Source organism: Parastagonospora nodorum, assembly GCF_000146915.1.
Source record: "Parastagonospora nodorum SN15 chromosome Unknown scaffold_2, whole genome shotgun sequence".
Taxonomy (NCBI): Eukaryota; Fungi; Ascomycota; class Dothideomycetes; order Pleosporales; family Phaeosphaeriaceae; genus Parastagonospora; species Parastagonospora nodorum.
Window position 1 is genome coordinate 1,513,208 of NW_001884550.1, and position 16,960 is coordinate 1,530,167.

At 53.0% G+C, this 16,960-nt stretch overlaps 8 protein-coding genes across 8 annotated transcripts; 6 read left to right on the forward strand and 2 right to left on the reverse strand.

Annotated features, from left to right (window-relative positions):
* Positions 1-116: 116 nt before the first annotated feature.
* Positions 117-5,170, forward strand: SNOG_01792 (hypothetical protein; the record flags this gene model as incomplete). Its single annotated transcript, XM_001792366.1, has 5 exons — positions 117-302; positions 347-628; positions 682-1,643; positions 1,709-3,433; positions 3,490-5,170. The coding sequence occupies 5 exons, from the start codon at positions 117-119 to the stop codon at positions 5,168-5,170; spliced, it is 4,836 nt and encodes a 1,611-aa protein (XP_001792418.1).
* Positions 5,171-5,485: 315 nt separating this feature from the next.
* On the reverse strand, positions 5,486-6,693 carry SNOG_01793 (hypothetical protein; the record flags this gene model as incomplete). The annotated part of the gene is made up of 2 exons (XM_001792367.1): positions 5,486-6,250; positions 6,391-6,693. The coding sequence occupies 2 exons, from the start codon at positions 6,691-6,693 to the stop codon at positions 5,486-5,488; spliced, it is 1,068 nt and encodes a 355-aa protein (XP_001792419.1).
* Positions 6,694-7,094: 401 nt separating this feature from the next.
* On the reverse strand, positions 7,095-8,675 carry SNOG_01794 (hypothetical protein; the record flags this gene model as incomplete). The annotated part of the gene is made up of 4 exons (XM_001792368.1): positions 7,095-7,852; positions 7,899-8,334; positions 8,393-8,473; positions 8,526-8,675. 4 exons carry the CDS (start codon positions 8,673-8,675, stop codon positions 7,095-7,097), a joined length of 1,425 nt encoding a protein of 474 aa, XP_001792420.1.
* A 291-nt stretch (positions 8,676-8,966) lies between these two features.
* SNOG_01795 (hypothetical protein) lies at positions 8,967-10,205 on the forward strand (the record flags this gene model as incomplete). The annotated part of the gene is made up of 1 exon (XM_001792369.1): positions 8,967-10,205. One exon carries the CDS (start codon positions 8,967-8,969, stop codon positions 9,963-9,965), a length of 999 nt encoding a protein of 332 aa, XP_001792421.1. The 3' UTR covers positions 9,966-10,205.
* Positions 10,206-11,168: 963 nt separating this feature from the next.
* On the forward strand, positions 11,169-11,825 carry SNOG_01796 (hypothetical protein; the record flags this gene model as incomplete). Its single annotated transcript, XM_001792370.1, has 2 exons — positions 11,169-11,313; positions 11,383-11,825. The coding sequence occupies 2 exons, from the start codon at positions 11,169-11,171 to the stop codon at positions 11,823-11,825; spliced, it is 588 nt and encodes a 195-aa protein (XP_001792422.1).
* Positions 11,826-12,266: 441 nt separating this feature from the next.
* On the forward strand, positions 12,267-13,261 carry SNOG_01797 (hypothetical protein; the record flags this gene model as incomplete). The annotated part of the gene is made up of 2 exons (XM_001792371.1): positions 12,267-12,291; positions 12,318-13,261. 2 exons carry the CDS (start codon positions 12,267-12,269, stop codon positions 13,259-13,261), a joined length of 969 nt encoding a protein of 322 aa, XP_001792423.1.
* An 879-nt stretch (positions 13,262-14,140) lies between these two features.
* On the forward strand, positions 14,141-15,376 carry SNOG_01798 (hypothetical protein; the record flags this gene model as incomplete). The annotated part of the gene is made up of 1 exon (XM_001792372.1): positions 14,141-15,376. One exon carries the CDS (start codon positions 14,141-14,143, stop codon positions 15,374-15,376), a length of 1,236 nt encoding a protein of 411 aa, XP_001792424.1.
* Positions 15,377-16,095: 719 nt separating this feature from the next.
* SNOG_01799 (hypothetical protein) lies at positions 16,096-16,940 on the forward strand (the record flags this gene model as incomplete). The annotated part of the gene is made up of 2 exons (XM_001792373.1): positions 16,096-16,387; positions 16,438-16,940. 2 exons carry the CDS (start codon positions 16,096-16,098, stop codon positions 16,938-16,940), a joined length of 795 nt encoding a protein of 264 aa, XP_001792425.1.
* Positions 16,941-16,960: the final 20 nt, after the last annotated feature.

The following is a 16,960-nucleotide window of genomic DNA, read 5'->3' on the forward strand; positions in this document are numbered from 1 at the left end:
GATTGAATTCACATTAATCTTTTGCGTGTTTGTATTACTTTTTGTCTACCTCACATTGCTTTCCACCCTTCGTCGTCGTGAGGCGCGCGACACCTCTTACTTTGCCGCTCATCATCATGAAACTGCTACTCAGGCAGATCTGGGCCTTGGTCCGCAAGAATCTGCTGCTGATCTGTGTGCGCCGACCGATTTCGACCTTTATCCGCGCATTTGCGCTGCCGCTCGTCATTGTCCTCTTACTGGCGTACAGCAAGAACTTCTTTGCGGGGCCGCAAACCTGGGGCGTTAGCAGTGCGCATAATGTATGTTGCAATCGCAAGATGGCGGCAAGGCTAATACAGTGAAGATTCGAACACTTGCTCAAGGTCTGGCAGCTACCGAGGGTCGCGATATTGTTGGCTTCATCGACAATGGCATGACTGGCGGAGACGTAGGCGCCGTCATCGACTCGCTCTCCACCCAGGTCCGCGATGCGGGCAGGACCGCCAAACAATACCGTACGAGTTGGGACCTCGCGCAAGACTGTAGGACCAACGATAAGGGTTCGTCAAATTGTTACGGGGCCGTCGTGTTCTACTCGAGCCCAAGCCAGGGCACCAACGAGTCTAGCCAAGGAGTATGGAACTATGTAAGTTGGCGCGATGCATATTATGCTTGACACGTCACTAACTTTTGACAAAGACTATCCGCGGTCAAGACGGCCGATCTGTGAACGTCAAGAGCAACGAGAATGGAGCCGAGGTTGCCCTGATGCCTCTACAGCTTGCTCTTGAGCGTGAGCTCATCGCGAACACGGATCCAGATGCTGCAAAGAAGATTCCAAATGAAGTGGACGTCATTCTGTACACCGAGCAAGATCAATCAGCCTTGGACAGCTCTAGGACATCGAATTACCTGACATTGTGCCTGTACGCCTTCGGGCCAATCTTCGCCTTTGCTCTCATCGAACTCGTCAACCACCTCACGTCATTCGTGGCCCGCGAACGAGAACTCGGCATGTCCGGACTCATAGATACTATGATCTCCGGTGGTTCCAACGTACGCGGCCGCGTCGTTCGACTCATATCGACATGGATCTCCTTCGCAGTTGTCTGCTTCCCCAGCTGGCTATCGATTGGACTCGTCATCTCCCTCGTGTGCTTCCCAAAAACGTCCAAGAACTGGCCCGTGGGATTTGTCATTTTCGCCGGATTTGCCATTAACTCATTCTCCCTGTTCGGCGCCTCATTTTTCAAGAAGGCGCAATTAAGTGGCTCCATCATGACCATCATCGCGATAGTTGGTGCTATCCTACCTGTCGTTCTGTTTGAGCAGACCAAGATCACGTGTGTCGTGCTTAGTATCATATTCCCGAGTGCAAACTTTACGTACTATGTTACCGGCCACGCGAATTTCGAGCTGCAGAACAAGCAAGCTTCTATGACCGGCATGTCATATGACAGCTCCTATGTTAGCGCAAACGAGCAATACCGCATGCCTCTATACTTTCACTGGATCATGGCCATCATTCACATCTTAGTATTCCCTCCAATGGCATTCGCAGTGGAGCACTTCCTTCACTCAACTGCGACTAAGCACAGGACATTTGAGAAGCCTGCGAAAGTTGGCGATCCAACTGTCACATTGAACGGTTTCGCAAAGACGTGCGTAAATACTCCAACAGCGGTATGACCGCGAGACTGTATGCAACTCACTGACATGTTTGTAGCTACTATCCTGGCTTCTTTTCTCGGATCTTCAAGCGTCGCCCAGAAGTGCACGCCGTAAAAGGAATTGATCTTCAAGCCTACGCAGGTCAAATTCTCTGCCTACTGGGTCCGAATGGCAGCGGCAAGAGTACAACGCTGAATTGCATTGCTGGCGACCAGAAAGTCACCTCGGGTAGCATCAACATCGATCCCACCGGTGGTCTCGGATACGCACCACAACACAACGTCATTTGGCCGGAACTCACAGTTGAAGAGCACATTAGAATCTTCAGTGATCTGAAATGTCTTTCGCGTGTGAACGAAGAAGTTGTCAAAGAGCTAGCTCAGGGCGTCGATCTGCAGAAGAAGCTCAAGAAGAAGGCCAAGACCTTGTCTGGTGGTCAGAAGCGAAAGCTCCAATTGGCCATCATGTTTGCTGGCGGCAGTGCTGTTTGCTGTGTGGACGAAGTGTCTACCGGCCTCGATCCCATTTCACGTCGACGTATCTGGGAGATTTTGCTTGCAGAGCGCGGCCGACGGACCATCATCCTGACCACCCACTACCTTGACGAAGCTGACTTTTTGGCGGACGATATTGCCATCATGTTCAAAGGATCTATGCGTGCGTGCGGTACTTCGGCCACCCTCAAGCACCAACACGGCGATGGATACACAGTCAAGCTCCCGTACCACACTGAAGGCGAGCCTCAAATTTCCGGAGACATACATCGTGAGCAAGCGCGTCATCAGACAGTCTTTCGTGTCGCAACAGCCACCCTTGCAGCCGAACTCGTAGAAGAGCTGGAGAAACACGATCTTCACGACTATCAACTGTCAGGTCCCACCATGGAAGAACTCTTCATCAAGGTGACTGGTGAGAAAATTCATTCATCTGAAGATGACTCTATTGAGAAGAAGTCGTCACCAAAGACGCAAGATGCTCATATCGTCGTCAACGTTACTGATAATGACTACGAGCTGACCGAAGGCAAACCCATATCTGTCTACAAGCAATGGTACATCCTGTTGTGCAAGCGCTTCCGTATACTCAAGCGCCGGTGGATTCCCTACTTCGTCGCCGTTGCTTTCGCAATAGTAGGTGCCGGGGTTGCTCCGCTACTCATTAAATCTGTCAGGAAACCCATAGATTGCCCAGTCTCCGCAGACCTCGTATTCGACTATTCGTATCGCAACGACTTCGGTTCGCAATTCTATACCTACAACCTATCGTATACTTCCTACACTCAATCCGAATCTCAAAGAAGAAAATACATCTTTGGGCCCGCCAACGCAGTGGACGACGATATGCTTGATGCCATAGCAAAGGTGTATGCAGTCAATCAGACACGCAACTATGGAAGCTCATACTCGACGTATGGATATCACAACGGCTCACAGATTCGGGATCAAATGATCATCGTCAACACGTATGACGACTTCCGCAACTCGATCTATGAGAGTTGGCGGAACTCATCGAATATGCCTTTGTATGGAGGCCCGGGAAGCTCGCCATATACGCCAATCGAAGGTGGTATCTGGATGGGTGATGGCTCCTCGAAGCCAACGGTGCTGATGAATGTTCGGCAGGCGAGCAGTTCAGCACAGATGCTGAATTTGCTTAACGTCATGAAGAGTGGTGTCGGCATCTCATCCTCGTACTATCCGTTTGCCGAAACCGTGATTCCGAGCTTGATTGACCTGAAGTTATTGGTATTCATTGTCTACTACGGACTAATTATGTGTTGGTAAGATTACCTTGATAGTTACTGGGTGTCTGCAGAACATGCTAATGCAATTTTAGCTACCCGTTCTTCTTTGCGCTCTACCCGACCAACGAGCGCATCTCCAATGTTCGCTCGATGCAATACTCTAACGGAATCCGACCTGTTCCCCTTTGGCTGTCGCATCTCTCTTTTGATACCATCTTTGTACTCGGCATTAGTGTCGTTGCTACGGCGTTACTCACAGCGTCCACGCCGATTTGGGTTGATCTAGGGTTCGTATTCCTGATCTTCTTCCTCTACGGCATCGTTTGCGCCCTCCTCTCCTACATCGTTTCCATGTTCGCCAAGTCACCCGTCACAGCTTGGTTCATCTTAGCTCTGTGCCAGATCATCATGTACTTTGCGTACTTTGGTGGCATTATTGGGGTGCAATCTTCGATTCCATACGACAGATTTGAGGGTGTGATGAATGCTTTGTACTTTGGTTTGGGTCTCCTCTCGCCAGTCGTCAGTCTCGAGCGCGCACTGTTTGTCGGACTGCAGCAGATGGCTTTGTCGTGCAATGGACATTCCTCTGGGAGCATCTATCTCTACGGCGGCCCGATTCTGTACCTCATTGTACAGGCCATCTTCCTGTTCGGCTTGCTACTATGGTGGGATTCTGGCTTCGTGCTCCCAGCTTTTGCCCGTCGCACGCACAAGCTCAAGTCCGACGCAGAACAGTCCGACATGGCCGCCGATGTGCTCGCCGAGCGCAAGCGCATGGCGTCGCCCGACACTGACCTGCGCATCGACTCGGTGTCCAAGTCATTCGGGAAGAACCTCGCAGTCGACAACGTAACCTTCGGCGTCCAACGTTCCGAAATCTTCGCCCTCCTAGGTCCCAACGGCGCTGGAAAGTCCACCATCATCTCCATGATTCGAGGCGTCTACAAGCCCTCAACCCCCATCTCCTCCATCGAAATCGCCTCCCACTCCATCCTCACCAACCCCGTCGCCGCGCGCGCCAGTCTCGGCGTCTGCCCGCAGTTCGACTCCGCCGACGTCCTCACCGTGCGCGAAACCCTCACCTTCTTCGCCAAAACCCGGGGCGTCGCTGACATCAGCCACAACGTGTCCACGGTGCTCGCCGCCTGCGGCCTCGCCGACTTCGCCAACAAACTCGCGCAGACGCTGTCTGGCGGCACGAAGCGCAAACTCTCCCTCGCCGTCGCGCTCGTGGGCAACCCGCGCGTCCTCGTCCTCGACGAACCCTCCAGCGCGCTCGACGCAAATGCCAAACGCACGCTGTGGAAGTGTCTGCAGACCATGTCGCGCGACCGCGCTGTCGTGCTGACGACGCACAGCATGGAAGAAGCCGACGCGCTCGCGGACAGGATTGGCATCGTATCCAGCCGCATGCTTGCGCTGGGCTCGCGGCAGGATTTGAAATCCCGCGTGCCGAATAACTTTCACATTCACATCGTGTCTGCTTCCTCACCGCGTACCACGCCTGAAGAACTTGCTGCCATGCGCGCGTGGATTGCGCAGACGTTCCCGCGCTCGGAGATCAGTCGCGAGACGCAGGGCGGGCAGATTCGCTTTGAGGTCAGGGACGATGGAGAGTGGGATGTTGCGGGGTTGATAAGGGTTATGGAGGGAGCGAAGGAGGAGCTGGGGGTCGAGTATTATAGTGTGGGCAAGGCGACGTTGGATGAGGTGTTTGAGGGGATTGTGAAGCGGTATGGGGATGAGGGGGTTGTTGATCGGTTTCAGTGAAGGAACAGCTGGGGGGTGTAGATGGAGAATAATTGAATTGGAGTGCGGGGTTGTGGGTGCCGTGATAAAGGACTAGAACCAGGCTGTGTAAAACAGAGAAATCAAAGTAAAATAAGCTTGCAATTGCGGTTCTGATCAGATTGCATCGTTGCCTTTCCATCAGCGGCAGTGAAGAATAGGAGTGAAACCTTGAAGACACAAAAAATTATATATAATCCGCTTACATATACAATATAAGCAAATAAAAAACTAGGGTATCATTTCCAAGCCACGTCCCCAAACTCTCAAACTTCCTTCCCGTCACCCACACATCTTTCAAGCCACCATCACCCCATCCCCACTCCCATTCTTCCCCGGCTGTCCACCGCCCACCATACAAGTGCCACTCCCCTCCTCAAACCACCGACTGCACCGATGCCAACTCGGCATATCCCGCTGATCCTCATCTTCATCTTTGCACCCGCGCCCACACCCACCATCCGTTCGCGCCCACTTCGCACACCTCGCAAACTGCGCACACGTCTTGTCGCGCGAGGATTTAGTTTTCTCAAAGTCTGCGAGCGTTTGGCGCGGGATGATTCGGCGCAGGGAGATAATAGCGTGAGCGCAGAAATCTGGAATCGGGAGGGGGAGAAGGGTCAATGCGTGTGCGGTAGTCTGGAGGGATTCGAGTGTGAAGAGCAATTCCTCTGAATCTCGGGCTAGGAAAGACTGAATCGGTGGTGTGCGTAGGGCTATTTTCGAATCTTTGCGTTTTAGCCGTGGATTTTGGGCGATGGGTATAGGCGTGATAGCCTGAACGAGCGCATCGTCGATTTCTTGCAGGGCTGCTTCGTCGTCTTCCTCTGTGCAGCCTACACAGCCTAGGAATACCAGGTCTTTCAGTTCCATGAGCAGTTCGAAGATCATGCGCTGCGGGATGGGATGTTGGTGGAACAGCGCGGTGATGGCGGGCAAGAACTTGCCCGCGATTTCGCCGCCGGTGAAGAGATTCTTGCGCGTGGAGTAAGGCGCGTTGTCGAGCATTTGGACTTCGAGTTTGGACATTTGGCGCGAGATACCGGCGGCGAGGTGGCGGATCTGGACCAGTGGGTTTTGTGTGAGGGAGGTTTGGAGGGTTGGTGATAGATCTGATATTTGTTAGGATGGGCCTGTATGTGTAGTATAGTGGGGGTGGCACTGCAAGACGAACCCGTAAATGCGATTTCACTAGTAAGTACCACAAGTGCTTCAGCGAGTTTTTTTTCTTTCTCGAGCAATTCTTTGCGCTGAGATTGCATGGAGCGCCATGGGACGACGAAGCGGATGCTCTTGCCTTGGGCTTCCACAGTCTTTCCGTCGGTCACTTCATGGCTTGTCTCTGTCGCATGGCCCTTCTCTTTTCTTCGGCTGTTCTGCGGGCGTACGTCGTCCGGCTGATACTGCACTGTCAGAAGGAGATCATTCTGGTCGCGGTGGGCGCGTAGATTGCGCCAAACACCGAGGACGGCGTTGGTGGAGAAGATGTGTTGATATGGCGACATGATAGATTCGCGCTTGCGAAAGACTATCACATGTTTGCTCAAGAGGCTTGAAAGACGCGCGCGACACAGTGTCCGTCCAAGGCGGCTTGAGATGGTGAAGTTGGTGGTGAGATGTGATTTGTGATGATTTAGCCTGATGCGGCTTGCCTCGCGTAAGAGGGGCAACGGCTACGCGGGACGCGATTGCACGTGTCCAGCATGTCCAAACCCAGATTGCCAAATACATGATTCTGCTAAATGTATACATACAATGCAACGAGTTGAGCCGAAGATATTTGTATGCTACACTGCTCCATGCCATGACGCTCTTCCATCCCAATGTACCGCCCAAATGCTGACACGCCAAAGAACACCAGAGTATGCATCGCTACATCCAAAGTGAACAACATCCAAACGAAACTTTACATCAACCCATTTGACGCGTACGCCATGGGCTTGACATCCGGATGCGGCACCGCGTCAAACTTGGTGTACTTCAGCTTGTACTCGGGGCCGATCTTGATGAAGGCGCCCTTGTTGTTCGTGCTATCGCAGTAGTTGGGTGCTGAGAAGACGGTGATGCAGCGGCCGTCGTGCTCGACTTCGTAGCCTTCCATGCGGACCTCGTGCGACCGGATAATGGCCTCGAGACCGTTGTTCTCGCAGAATCGCTTGGTGACATCTGGTCCGAACTGCAGGCCAACGCCGCGCTTGCTGGGTCCTCGTCCGGGCGCGGTTTGCGGGTCTGTCCAGAGCATCTCCATCATGAGGCCGGCCTGGCCAGGCTGTCGCTGCTTGAAGCGGTTCAGCTTCCGTACGTCGTCGAGCGTGACCTTGTCGTCTGAGAAGAGACCGCCGTGGAGAACAAAGTACTTGTCCCCAATCAGTGTGGCCAGGGGCAGCATGGAGAAGGACTCGGAGAAGATCTTGAACATGCGCTCGTTGTATTTCGCCCTGCACTCGCCCTCGAACCCGTACATGCGGTTCATGTCGTCCGTCTCGTGGTTGCCGCGGTTGAGGAAGAACTTGTCGGGATACAGCCACTTGTAGGCGTACAGAAGCAGCGCGATTTCGGTCGACCAGGATCCTCGATCGACGAAGTCGCCGTTGAAGAGGAAGTGGTTCTTTTCGGAGGGTTTACCGGCAAGCTTGAAGATGTTCAGCAGATCAAAGTATTGGCCTGGGCTGTGATTAGTTGTGGACTTCAAAAGGTAAGTGAAACATACCGTGAGTATCTCCGCAGACGGTGATCTCGCACCCCTCCTCCACCTTGTGCTCCACCATGGTCGGCTCGTTCTTGACGATGTCCATGACTGCCAATATGATCTGGAAGGCGTACTTCTTCGCAATCTTCTTGCCAGTCTTGAACCTCTCGATCATGTCTTCGATGAACTCTAGCGTCATCTTGCCCTCGAGCTTGGGACCGTCGTAGTTTCTCTCGAGCGCCATGTGCTCAATGTCCAGTCCCTCTGCGGCTGAGGGTGCGTCTTCGACCTCGATTGCCTTGAGGAAGGCATCGCGCTTGATGATCTTCTCGCATTCGTGCATGCGCAGTTTCGCGTTGGCATCGTTGGGAGCCTTCTTGATGACAAGCTTCCAGTCGCGGAGGGCTTCGCGGTGCTTGAGCATCGACGTGTTTGCGGAGGCGCGGCGGTAGTAAGCCTGTGCATCTCGTTAGGCCATGGGCGGTGCTGAGCGCCTTGGGTGAAGTGGGGACTACCTTGACATTGTTGGGGTCGAGCTCGATCGCCTTGTCGGCGTCTGCTACGGCATATCCATACGACTCAAGCTTGATGTTTGCCTAACGAGCGGTGTAAGTCAACGGCAACGTGCAGCAGCGACCGCTTGCGTACCTGGGCACGATTTGTGTAGAAGGACGGTTCTTTGTCCCACAATTCAATGGCCTTGGTGTAGAAATCCAGCGCGGCAGGCCAGTCCTGGTTCTTGAAAGCGTCGTTGCCCTTGTTTTTGAGCGCCGTGGCTTCTTCCTGTGGATTTCCCATGATGCGTGTGGAAGTGCGGGACACGGGCGTGGAAATGCGGTGCACAACGTGGACGGTTCGGGAAAGGACAACGGGTCGCTGCGTGTGTGGCAGGCAGTCGCGATGGAGCGCAGTTTCCCTAATTGCGTGCGCTTGTAAACTTGTAAATATCAAAGCTGTGACGGCTGCAACACTTGCTCTCTCCAAGCTCCCGCCAAAAGTTGTCAACTCGTCCCGCCCTCGCCTCGCCGCCACCCACGCGCATCAACCAGCCGGCGATCCCAGCCCTGCCGCATCCACTAACCGTCTAGGATGCCCCGGAAAGGCACCGCCACAGTCAAGAAGGTCGACAAGTACGTCTGGGAGGATGAGTACGATGACGAACCCGAACGAGAGCGCTCGCCCATGAGCCTTGATAGTCCAGGACTTGTAGATTTCGGCAAGAGCAGCGCATTGGGGCGCACCATTAACTATGGTGCCTCAGACAGCGAGAACGTTGACCCCGGCTTTGCACGCGAGCAGCTAAAACTCCCTAATGGGGCGCAACGGGAGCCAGACCATGGCGCCGGCCAGCCTCGCCAAGATTCCGCCGCCAGACAAAGACAACTAGAGGAAGTCAACCAGTCTCTCTGGGGTGAACGCGACGACGACATCCCACCTGCAAACCAAGACGTCTCAGAGACTCTCCCTACACCAAACGCACAGAATCTCACGACACCAAAAGCGCGTCCTCAAGCCAACCGCACCGCGCCTTCGGCCGTTACCTCGTCTACACCGCGTTCTCAAGTTCGCACCCGCGGAAGAGCCGCCAACGTCGCCAGTCGCACCGCGAACCCTCGCCTCAGTAGTCCTGCGAATAGCTCCCCGAGGCGCCAGCAGCAGCGTCCTAGTCGGAAGGCCAACGTCGAAACCCTCCCCGATCACGCCGACAGCATGGCTCAGCAAGGCGCATACATCCCGCCCAACCAGCAGCGCCACATGCGCGCCTGCATGATCTGCTCCATCGTCCGCACGCAGCAGCAATTCACTACCCAAGGCTGCCCCAATTGCGAAGAGATCCTCGAGCTGGCTGGCAACCCGGAGCAAGTCAACGACTGCACCTCGCAGGTCTTCGAGGGCCTGATCAGCGTCGCCGACACAAACCGCAGCTGGGTCGCCAGGTACCAGCGCCTTGAGGGCTATGTCCCGGGCGTGTACGCGACGCAGGTCGAGGGAATCTTGCCCGAGGACATCCTGATGGCCGTGGAGAATGCTGGGATCAACTACGTCCCGCGCGATGGTAGCGAGCAGGAGATGCTGGGCAAGGACTAGGGGTTCGCGCCCAGGACATGAAGGCTTATTGCGAATCTGCCTCACGGGAGGTAATGGGGATATATGTGCATCTTCAGCGAAGGAGTTACGGTCATCGGGGCATCAAGATGCTGGGTTTGGAGAATTTCGATGGGTGGACATGATTGTTTCAGAGTCGTCGTCTCTCGTCGCGACAAAGTATCGTTCGAAAATCGACACACTGAATAATCCCATTCTCAAACTTATTGCAATACATTACGCAAAAATTTACCTTTGGCGCCCTGTTACTGATTGCTGGTTTATTACTGAATATTGATCAAGTGCAACTGTTGCGCTATCAAGAACTCGATGGCTTCTCATTAGATTCCATTGTGAGAATCATGCTCTGACAACTCAGCCTCCGCGGCATTGAACACCCTCGTTAGCGGCCCATTCATCATCCAGACCCATCCGTTCCTCATCGCCCAGCGTCCACATCGTCATCACCCCTTTCCTTCCACGCAGTCGCAGGGACGCGCGCAAGCGACTTCATGCCTTACCTCGCGTGCAAATCAAGTCAAGGATACCCGGCGGCTCTAGATTTCTAAATCCAGCCAACCAGACGCGCAAGACATGGGAAATGCGTCTTGCGATTTCCATGTTTTCTTGCTAGGAATGACGTCTGGTTCGTGACGGGATGCTAAGCGAGGCGGCAAATCGGGAGCTAGGACTTGGAGCTAGATGGTTGACGGAAAACGGTCGCGGTTTTTGTGAAGGGGTGAGGGAGTTTGATTTCTAGTCATTCTGTTTGGTTAGGTGTTTAGAGGTTGGATCTGACTTCGTTTTCGATATCGTGGAAGTGTGTTTCATTACCTATACCGACCTTACTTTCACGCCTGGCGAATACCCATATCCAAACTCCAGGTCGTCGGACGTTATACCCCAGGGATAAAGCACTAACAATAACACTTGTGTTAGCGTCTTTCTACCGAGAAGCAGTATTTCCATCTAGTCCCTCTACCTAAGTTTCATCGGGAAATGACCAACGATGCCTTGCCAACGGGCATCTATCCCAAAGCGGCACTCTCGTCCAGAAATGACGATCATGAGCAAGCCATCATGGCCGTAGGGCTGTGCTGATGTATAAAACAACTTGTCTGGGCGTCCTTTCATCCAGTCATCCAGTCCAGTCCACTCGCTCTTCACTCCAGGTACAATAATTCCCAGATTATAATCAACGCAACCATGCGTTTCTCCAACCTCGCCGTCTTCGCCCTCACCGGCTTGACCATCGCCAGCCCCGTCGTCAGCAAGCGCGACACAAACGCCGATGTCGTCTCTCTCCTAACCGACCTCTACGCCACGGTGCAAACCTACACCGGCGCTATCAGTACGTCTTCCCTTCCCCACCTTCCTTCCTCTTCCTTCCACCATACCATACTGACAACACGTTCTTCAGACGCCACTCTAGCAACTCTATCTCCCTCGTCCTCCATCCTCGAAAAAACCGCCGCCGCGCCCCTCGTCGGCGAACAAATCTCCAAAATCACCGCAGCAATCACGTCGACCGCGGGCGAGATCAAGGCTCTCCCACCCGTCACTGGCGGCGAGCCCACCACCATCACCACCACGTCCACATCCCCTACTGAAAAGCGCCAAGTCGGCGCCATCGCCGTCGCGGCTCTTCTCGGGCTCATCATCGTGGAGATATTCGCAACCTTGGGCGCAGCCATCTTGGTCTTGGGCGTGGGCTTACTGTTGGTGTTCACGACGCCGATGGTGAGTTCGCTGAGTCTGTTGATTCTGACGGTGCAGGCGGTGTTGAATGTTGTGTTGCTTGGTGTGACGACGCTGTTGAACACCATTCTGACGAGTTTGGCGTTGGGGGTTTCGGGGTTGTAGAGAGAGATTATAGCGGAGCATGTTTGTGTGGGAAGATGCATGTGTCGTGTGAAATGAGGAGAGACTTTCTGTGAGTATATATTAGGTATTGATCATGGATCTGGAGTCTGACTTCGATTGAGATGTTCAAGCGCTCTGCTAGGCTTTTAGTCGTGTAGCTATGGTCAGTCTTGTTTGTAATCAAGTCATATGTTTAGTCCAAGTCCCTATGGCGCAATGCACACCTACGTCAAATCGAAGGGCGAACGAATCTTGAGATGAAGCGTGGGCTGATGTGTTGCAGGTGGAGAACATGTCGACTGCAGGACTGGGCGGCCTGGTACGCTTTACCCGTATTTGTGAAGTCGGATCCGCATACTTCCTGAACGAGAATCGTACATCAGCTAAGTTTCTCTGCAACACATGAATAACCGACCTTTGCTTGCTAATGGTAGAGCCGGCATGTACTTGACACGCCATCAAGCGGGTACGTTGCGTTGGGTATAAGTACAGCGTCTTTCCCATTCCACACTGCTCACTCCAAGACAATGCTCCCCACACGTATCGCGCTCGCAGGCGCAACAGGCAATCTCGGCCAGCCCGTTCTCTCCTCTCTCCTTTCTGAAGGATATCTCGTCACGGTCCTCAGTCGAATTGGCGGCAACCGCTCCAAACTCGCGCCTCACGCGAACCTCCTCATCAAAGAGGTCGATTTCACTTCCGTCCCGAACTTGATCACTGCGCTACAACATGTCCAAGTCGTCATATCCTGCTTCGCGACCTCCGCGCTCGGTAGCCAAAACACCCTCATTGACGCCTGCGTAGCCGCTGGCGTGCAGCGCTTCATCCCCGCCGAATTCGGCATGGATTCGCAGAACCCGCTCGCCACGCAACTACCCGTGTGTGTGCCTAAAGTTGATACGCAAACCTACCTTTGTGATAAGGCCAGAGAGAATCCGCACTTCTCCTGGACGGGAATCGCGAACGGGATGTTCCTCGACTGGGGGATGCAAATGGGCATCATCATCGATCCTGCGAAACACCGCGCGACGTTGTATAATGGCGGCGATGTGCCCTTTAGCGCGACGACGCTGGCTGATGTAGCCAGAGCGGTACTTGGGATTATTAGAAATATGGAAGAAACAGCGAATCGACTGGTATATGTGCATTCTGCGCGTGTGACGCAGAACCAGCTTATTCGGTATGCCAAGGAGAAGGATCGGGAGGTATGGGATATTGTAGAAATGGACACGGACACGGTGAAGCGGGAGAGTTTGAGGGAGCTGGAGAAGGGTGAGGGGGTGGGTGTGGATAGAGCAATGTTGGGGTTTTGCATCACGGCTATGTTTGATGCAGAATACGGATGTGACTTTTCAGGGAAGCTTGATAATGAGTTGTTGGGGGTTGAACAGCTAGGTGCAGATGAAGTCCGGGAGGTCGTGGAGAGATGCATGTAGATAAAATTTACACACAGGTCTGATCGAAGTGTCTTGTGAGAGCAGATTTTTTTCGTGACATGGTGGAAAGGGTTGATGCAGCGGGGTGGGGCCTCGTGCTTGGCAATTCACGCTATCCCAGTAGTGCCTTGGCCGATGACAAACTCTACAACGTCCCTCCCCTTCGTCCCCGAAACTTTCACACATGCAATGCAATGCCCACGTTCCCTCATCGCAGAAAAGATTGCAATTTTCCAGTTGTGATGCCTGTCGTCGATCCCGCGTTGCCTGCGATGCGGCGAAGCAATCTGATCCATCGAGCTCATCATGCTCAAGATGCTTGAAGAGGAAGCGAGCATGTACTTTTCAGGTACGAGGAGTTTCTTGGAACTCGTGCAATTGCCGATCATGAGTGGTTGACAGTGTACTTACAAGATGTAGTGGGTTGATAATGCGAAGAGGTCTTCCAGGGCCTCTAGAGAGAGACTGAAGCCTTTCATTGCGTACGAACCACAGGGCAAGGCATCATATCGTCATGATAAAACACATATCTCAGGAGACTCAGTAGAACCAAACTGTCCTGATTCTATACATCCAGAGGATATTTTAACGTGGTGGTGTGACGAAATCATTCTCAGAGGTTTCGACACAGTCTTCGGCGTCTTGCTCGGCAGATATGGCTGTCCCTTTGTGTACGTTCCATGATACTGAGGGAAGAAAAGGGTTGAAAGTCCACACAGCAAAGAAGACAAAAGTTATCCCTCTGGCAAAATTGCCAGATTGCTCTATGAGGAGCTTGATACGTACACCAGAGAGGCCGAGAGCTCACTTCATGATACCAACAAGGCGCGATATCAGATTCAAAAGGAGTCTAGCATCAAGAACGCATTAAAGTGCGCGATGCGTGCGTTTGCTGCCCAATGGATACCGCTGACACCAGAAGCCGCCCGGCTACCGAGTGCCAAAGTCGAAACAACGGTTCGAGAAGCCTGGCGCAAAGCCAGGAGAGAGATGCTCAAGGTCATCAATCGCACATCTTATCGATCTGTATTTACCTTGTATCTCTTTGCACAGACGCCCATCCCGTTTGGCATTTATGAAGACGAGGAGCTCGATGGTCTCAACAGTCTCGTATGTATGCAGACTGCATTGTTGCAATTGCAATGGCTCCGATCGCATCGAAGCGTAGTACAGCGCAGCGATGCAGGAACATCAGAGTCCGCTGACGACGATGCCATCTCCCTCAAATATGTCGATCTCGAAAGTCGAGCGTATTGGTCGGCAATGACATGGGACACGTCGACGTCTCTACTCTCAGACTGCAGGACTTCATTGACGTCCGGCTTGAAGGGTGCATGCTCTGAACCGACATGGCGCCTAGTCAAGGCTTTCCTAGTCGGTGCATTTACGCCCAAAACGCAGAAGTGGCACGAAGACGGCTTCGAGTTGAACAATCGGTGCGTGGAAGAGATCATGGGTGCAGCTACGATCTGCAACACATACATTTGGAAGAACGTAACCTCGGTCAAGGAAGCTCTTCGCGAGGGAGTGAGTGGCGGCGAGGTCGACTTCGCTTGGAAGGCACTGCTTGACGCATTCGATATATTCGGTGCTTCAATTCGACCTCTGCTGATCAAATGTGATATGATGTCTCCATGCCTAGACCAGCGCTTGCGGTTGAGCTTGTATCAAGTCCAGCTTCGACATTGTCTTGGTATGCTGGTCTTGCTGGAGGCTCTCGAAGCTGCTGCTCGGTCGGACCTCCTTGGAGAGGTGCGCTCGTTGAACGACATTGCTCTGACTACATGCTTTGATGTTCTCAAATTCGGTTTGGAGAATTCCTATTCGATCGAAAGTCCTGTGGATGAAAGCGCACATATTCTTGGCTCGAGATCAGACATCACCTCGACACTGGTGGCGATTAATCCTTATCCTCAATACGTCGTCGACATGGTGCTGATAATGCGCAAAAGGCTAGCTCGAAATCAAAATCAAAGCGAGAGTATACAAGACACATTCCCACACGAGATGTCGATATTGTCTAGATCGCTCCACCAACTTCCGCAAAGCGCAAGATCCGTTCAGGAGGCCTTAGCTAAAGTATCAACGCTGTGGAACGGAACGTATGGTATATAACGCCGTAGACCAACATCGGAATTGAAATGACTCGGGGTTGATGGGGCGATGTTGAGGCGAAGCGGATGCCAGGCACCGCCCGGTGGGGGCTGAAAGACATGGCCAAGCACACAAATGGCTGTAAGGCCCCCAAGATCCTGCGATGGGATTATTCCCATGACTATAACCATGGTTCTGATTTTGCTGCGATAAAATGACAGGCATTGCGTCGTGAACGGTGACAAATCGTGTAAATTTGTGCAAAAAGTCGAGTTCAAGAAGCTCCTTTCTGTTGTCTATTGCAAGAGGTAGCTGGTGCTGAAACACGTAAGCTGACTATCTTCAGCTTACTGTAGTACATGCACAACGCCTGATATAGCTGGTATTACAGAAGCTGTGCACACGGCGTATCACAGAGGAGACTGCAGGAATGTCAGCTGCGGGGCGTAAAGCAAGGGCTTTGTCGTACTCGAAGCCTAGCGATACTGCGCATAGCTTCATATTGTTGGATGGGCCACATGCAGCAAATCGATGGTTAGATTATTTCCTTGGACCCAATTAATCGGTAAACACTCTTGGCCGTGCTTACTTTGACTTACAAGCCGCCCCACGAGGCTCAGCTGCTTTCTACTGGGGCTTGCAGTCTTCTCTCCTGAGACTCACTTACACCACCAGTTGGCGCGTCACATCGTTCTGAGACCTCATTCCTCGAATTTCGCATACCACCGTGGTCGGCCAAAATGATCTCTCGCACCATTTGTATCTTCGTTGCCTTCGCCGCGCAAACACTTGCCCAGGACCAGTGTTGGACCAAAGGCGTGACAGCACCAACCGCAGCTCCCAACGCATATCAAAAATGTCCAAACTCGAATATGTGCTGCCGAACGAATGCCGATGATGGCGACAGGTGCGCCACAAGTGCCGACCGTGCCGGTCTTTGCATATCCAAGAACTTCGACATCTGGCGTGAAAGCTGTACGGATAAACAATGGCGGGATGGTAATTGCCTACAATTGTGCACAGATCCCTATGGTAGGTTTCCCCATGCAGGTGTGAACTCAACACAGGCTAAACAGGCATAGTGAGAGATAATGGTTCCACACTCAACCGCTCAGAAAGTGACTGGTTGATCACACCATGCGAAGACGGAAGCCTATGCTGCGGTATCCGCGGATCAGAAGAGTACGGCGATTGTTGTAGGGCAAATAAAGGCGTCTGGCTGGATAACTTCAAAATCCTCTCAACGAAACCGGCATATGGATCGTTGTCCTCCGGATTCGCATCGCCAACAGGCTGTCCGTCTTCTTCGACCCCACGACAGTGCTCTTCGTCTAACAACACCGGAGCGATTGTGGGTGGGGTAGTGGGTGGAGTCGGAGGCATCGTGGCGATTGTGCTTGGCTTGTGGTTGCTGTTAAGACACAGAAAGCCTAACAGAGGAGCCAGGAGCGAATTGCAAGACACTGGCGTGGTGCCGACTGAAAAGTATGCGATGCAACCTGGAGGTGGATTGCCATACCATCATGGACCGCCACCAGGAGAGCTTCCGAGCAGTCCTGCAGCAGTGGAATTGGGTACCATATGATGATTCTTGAATGCCGGGGA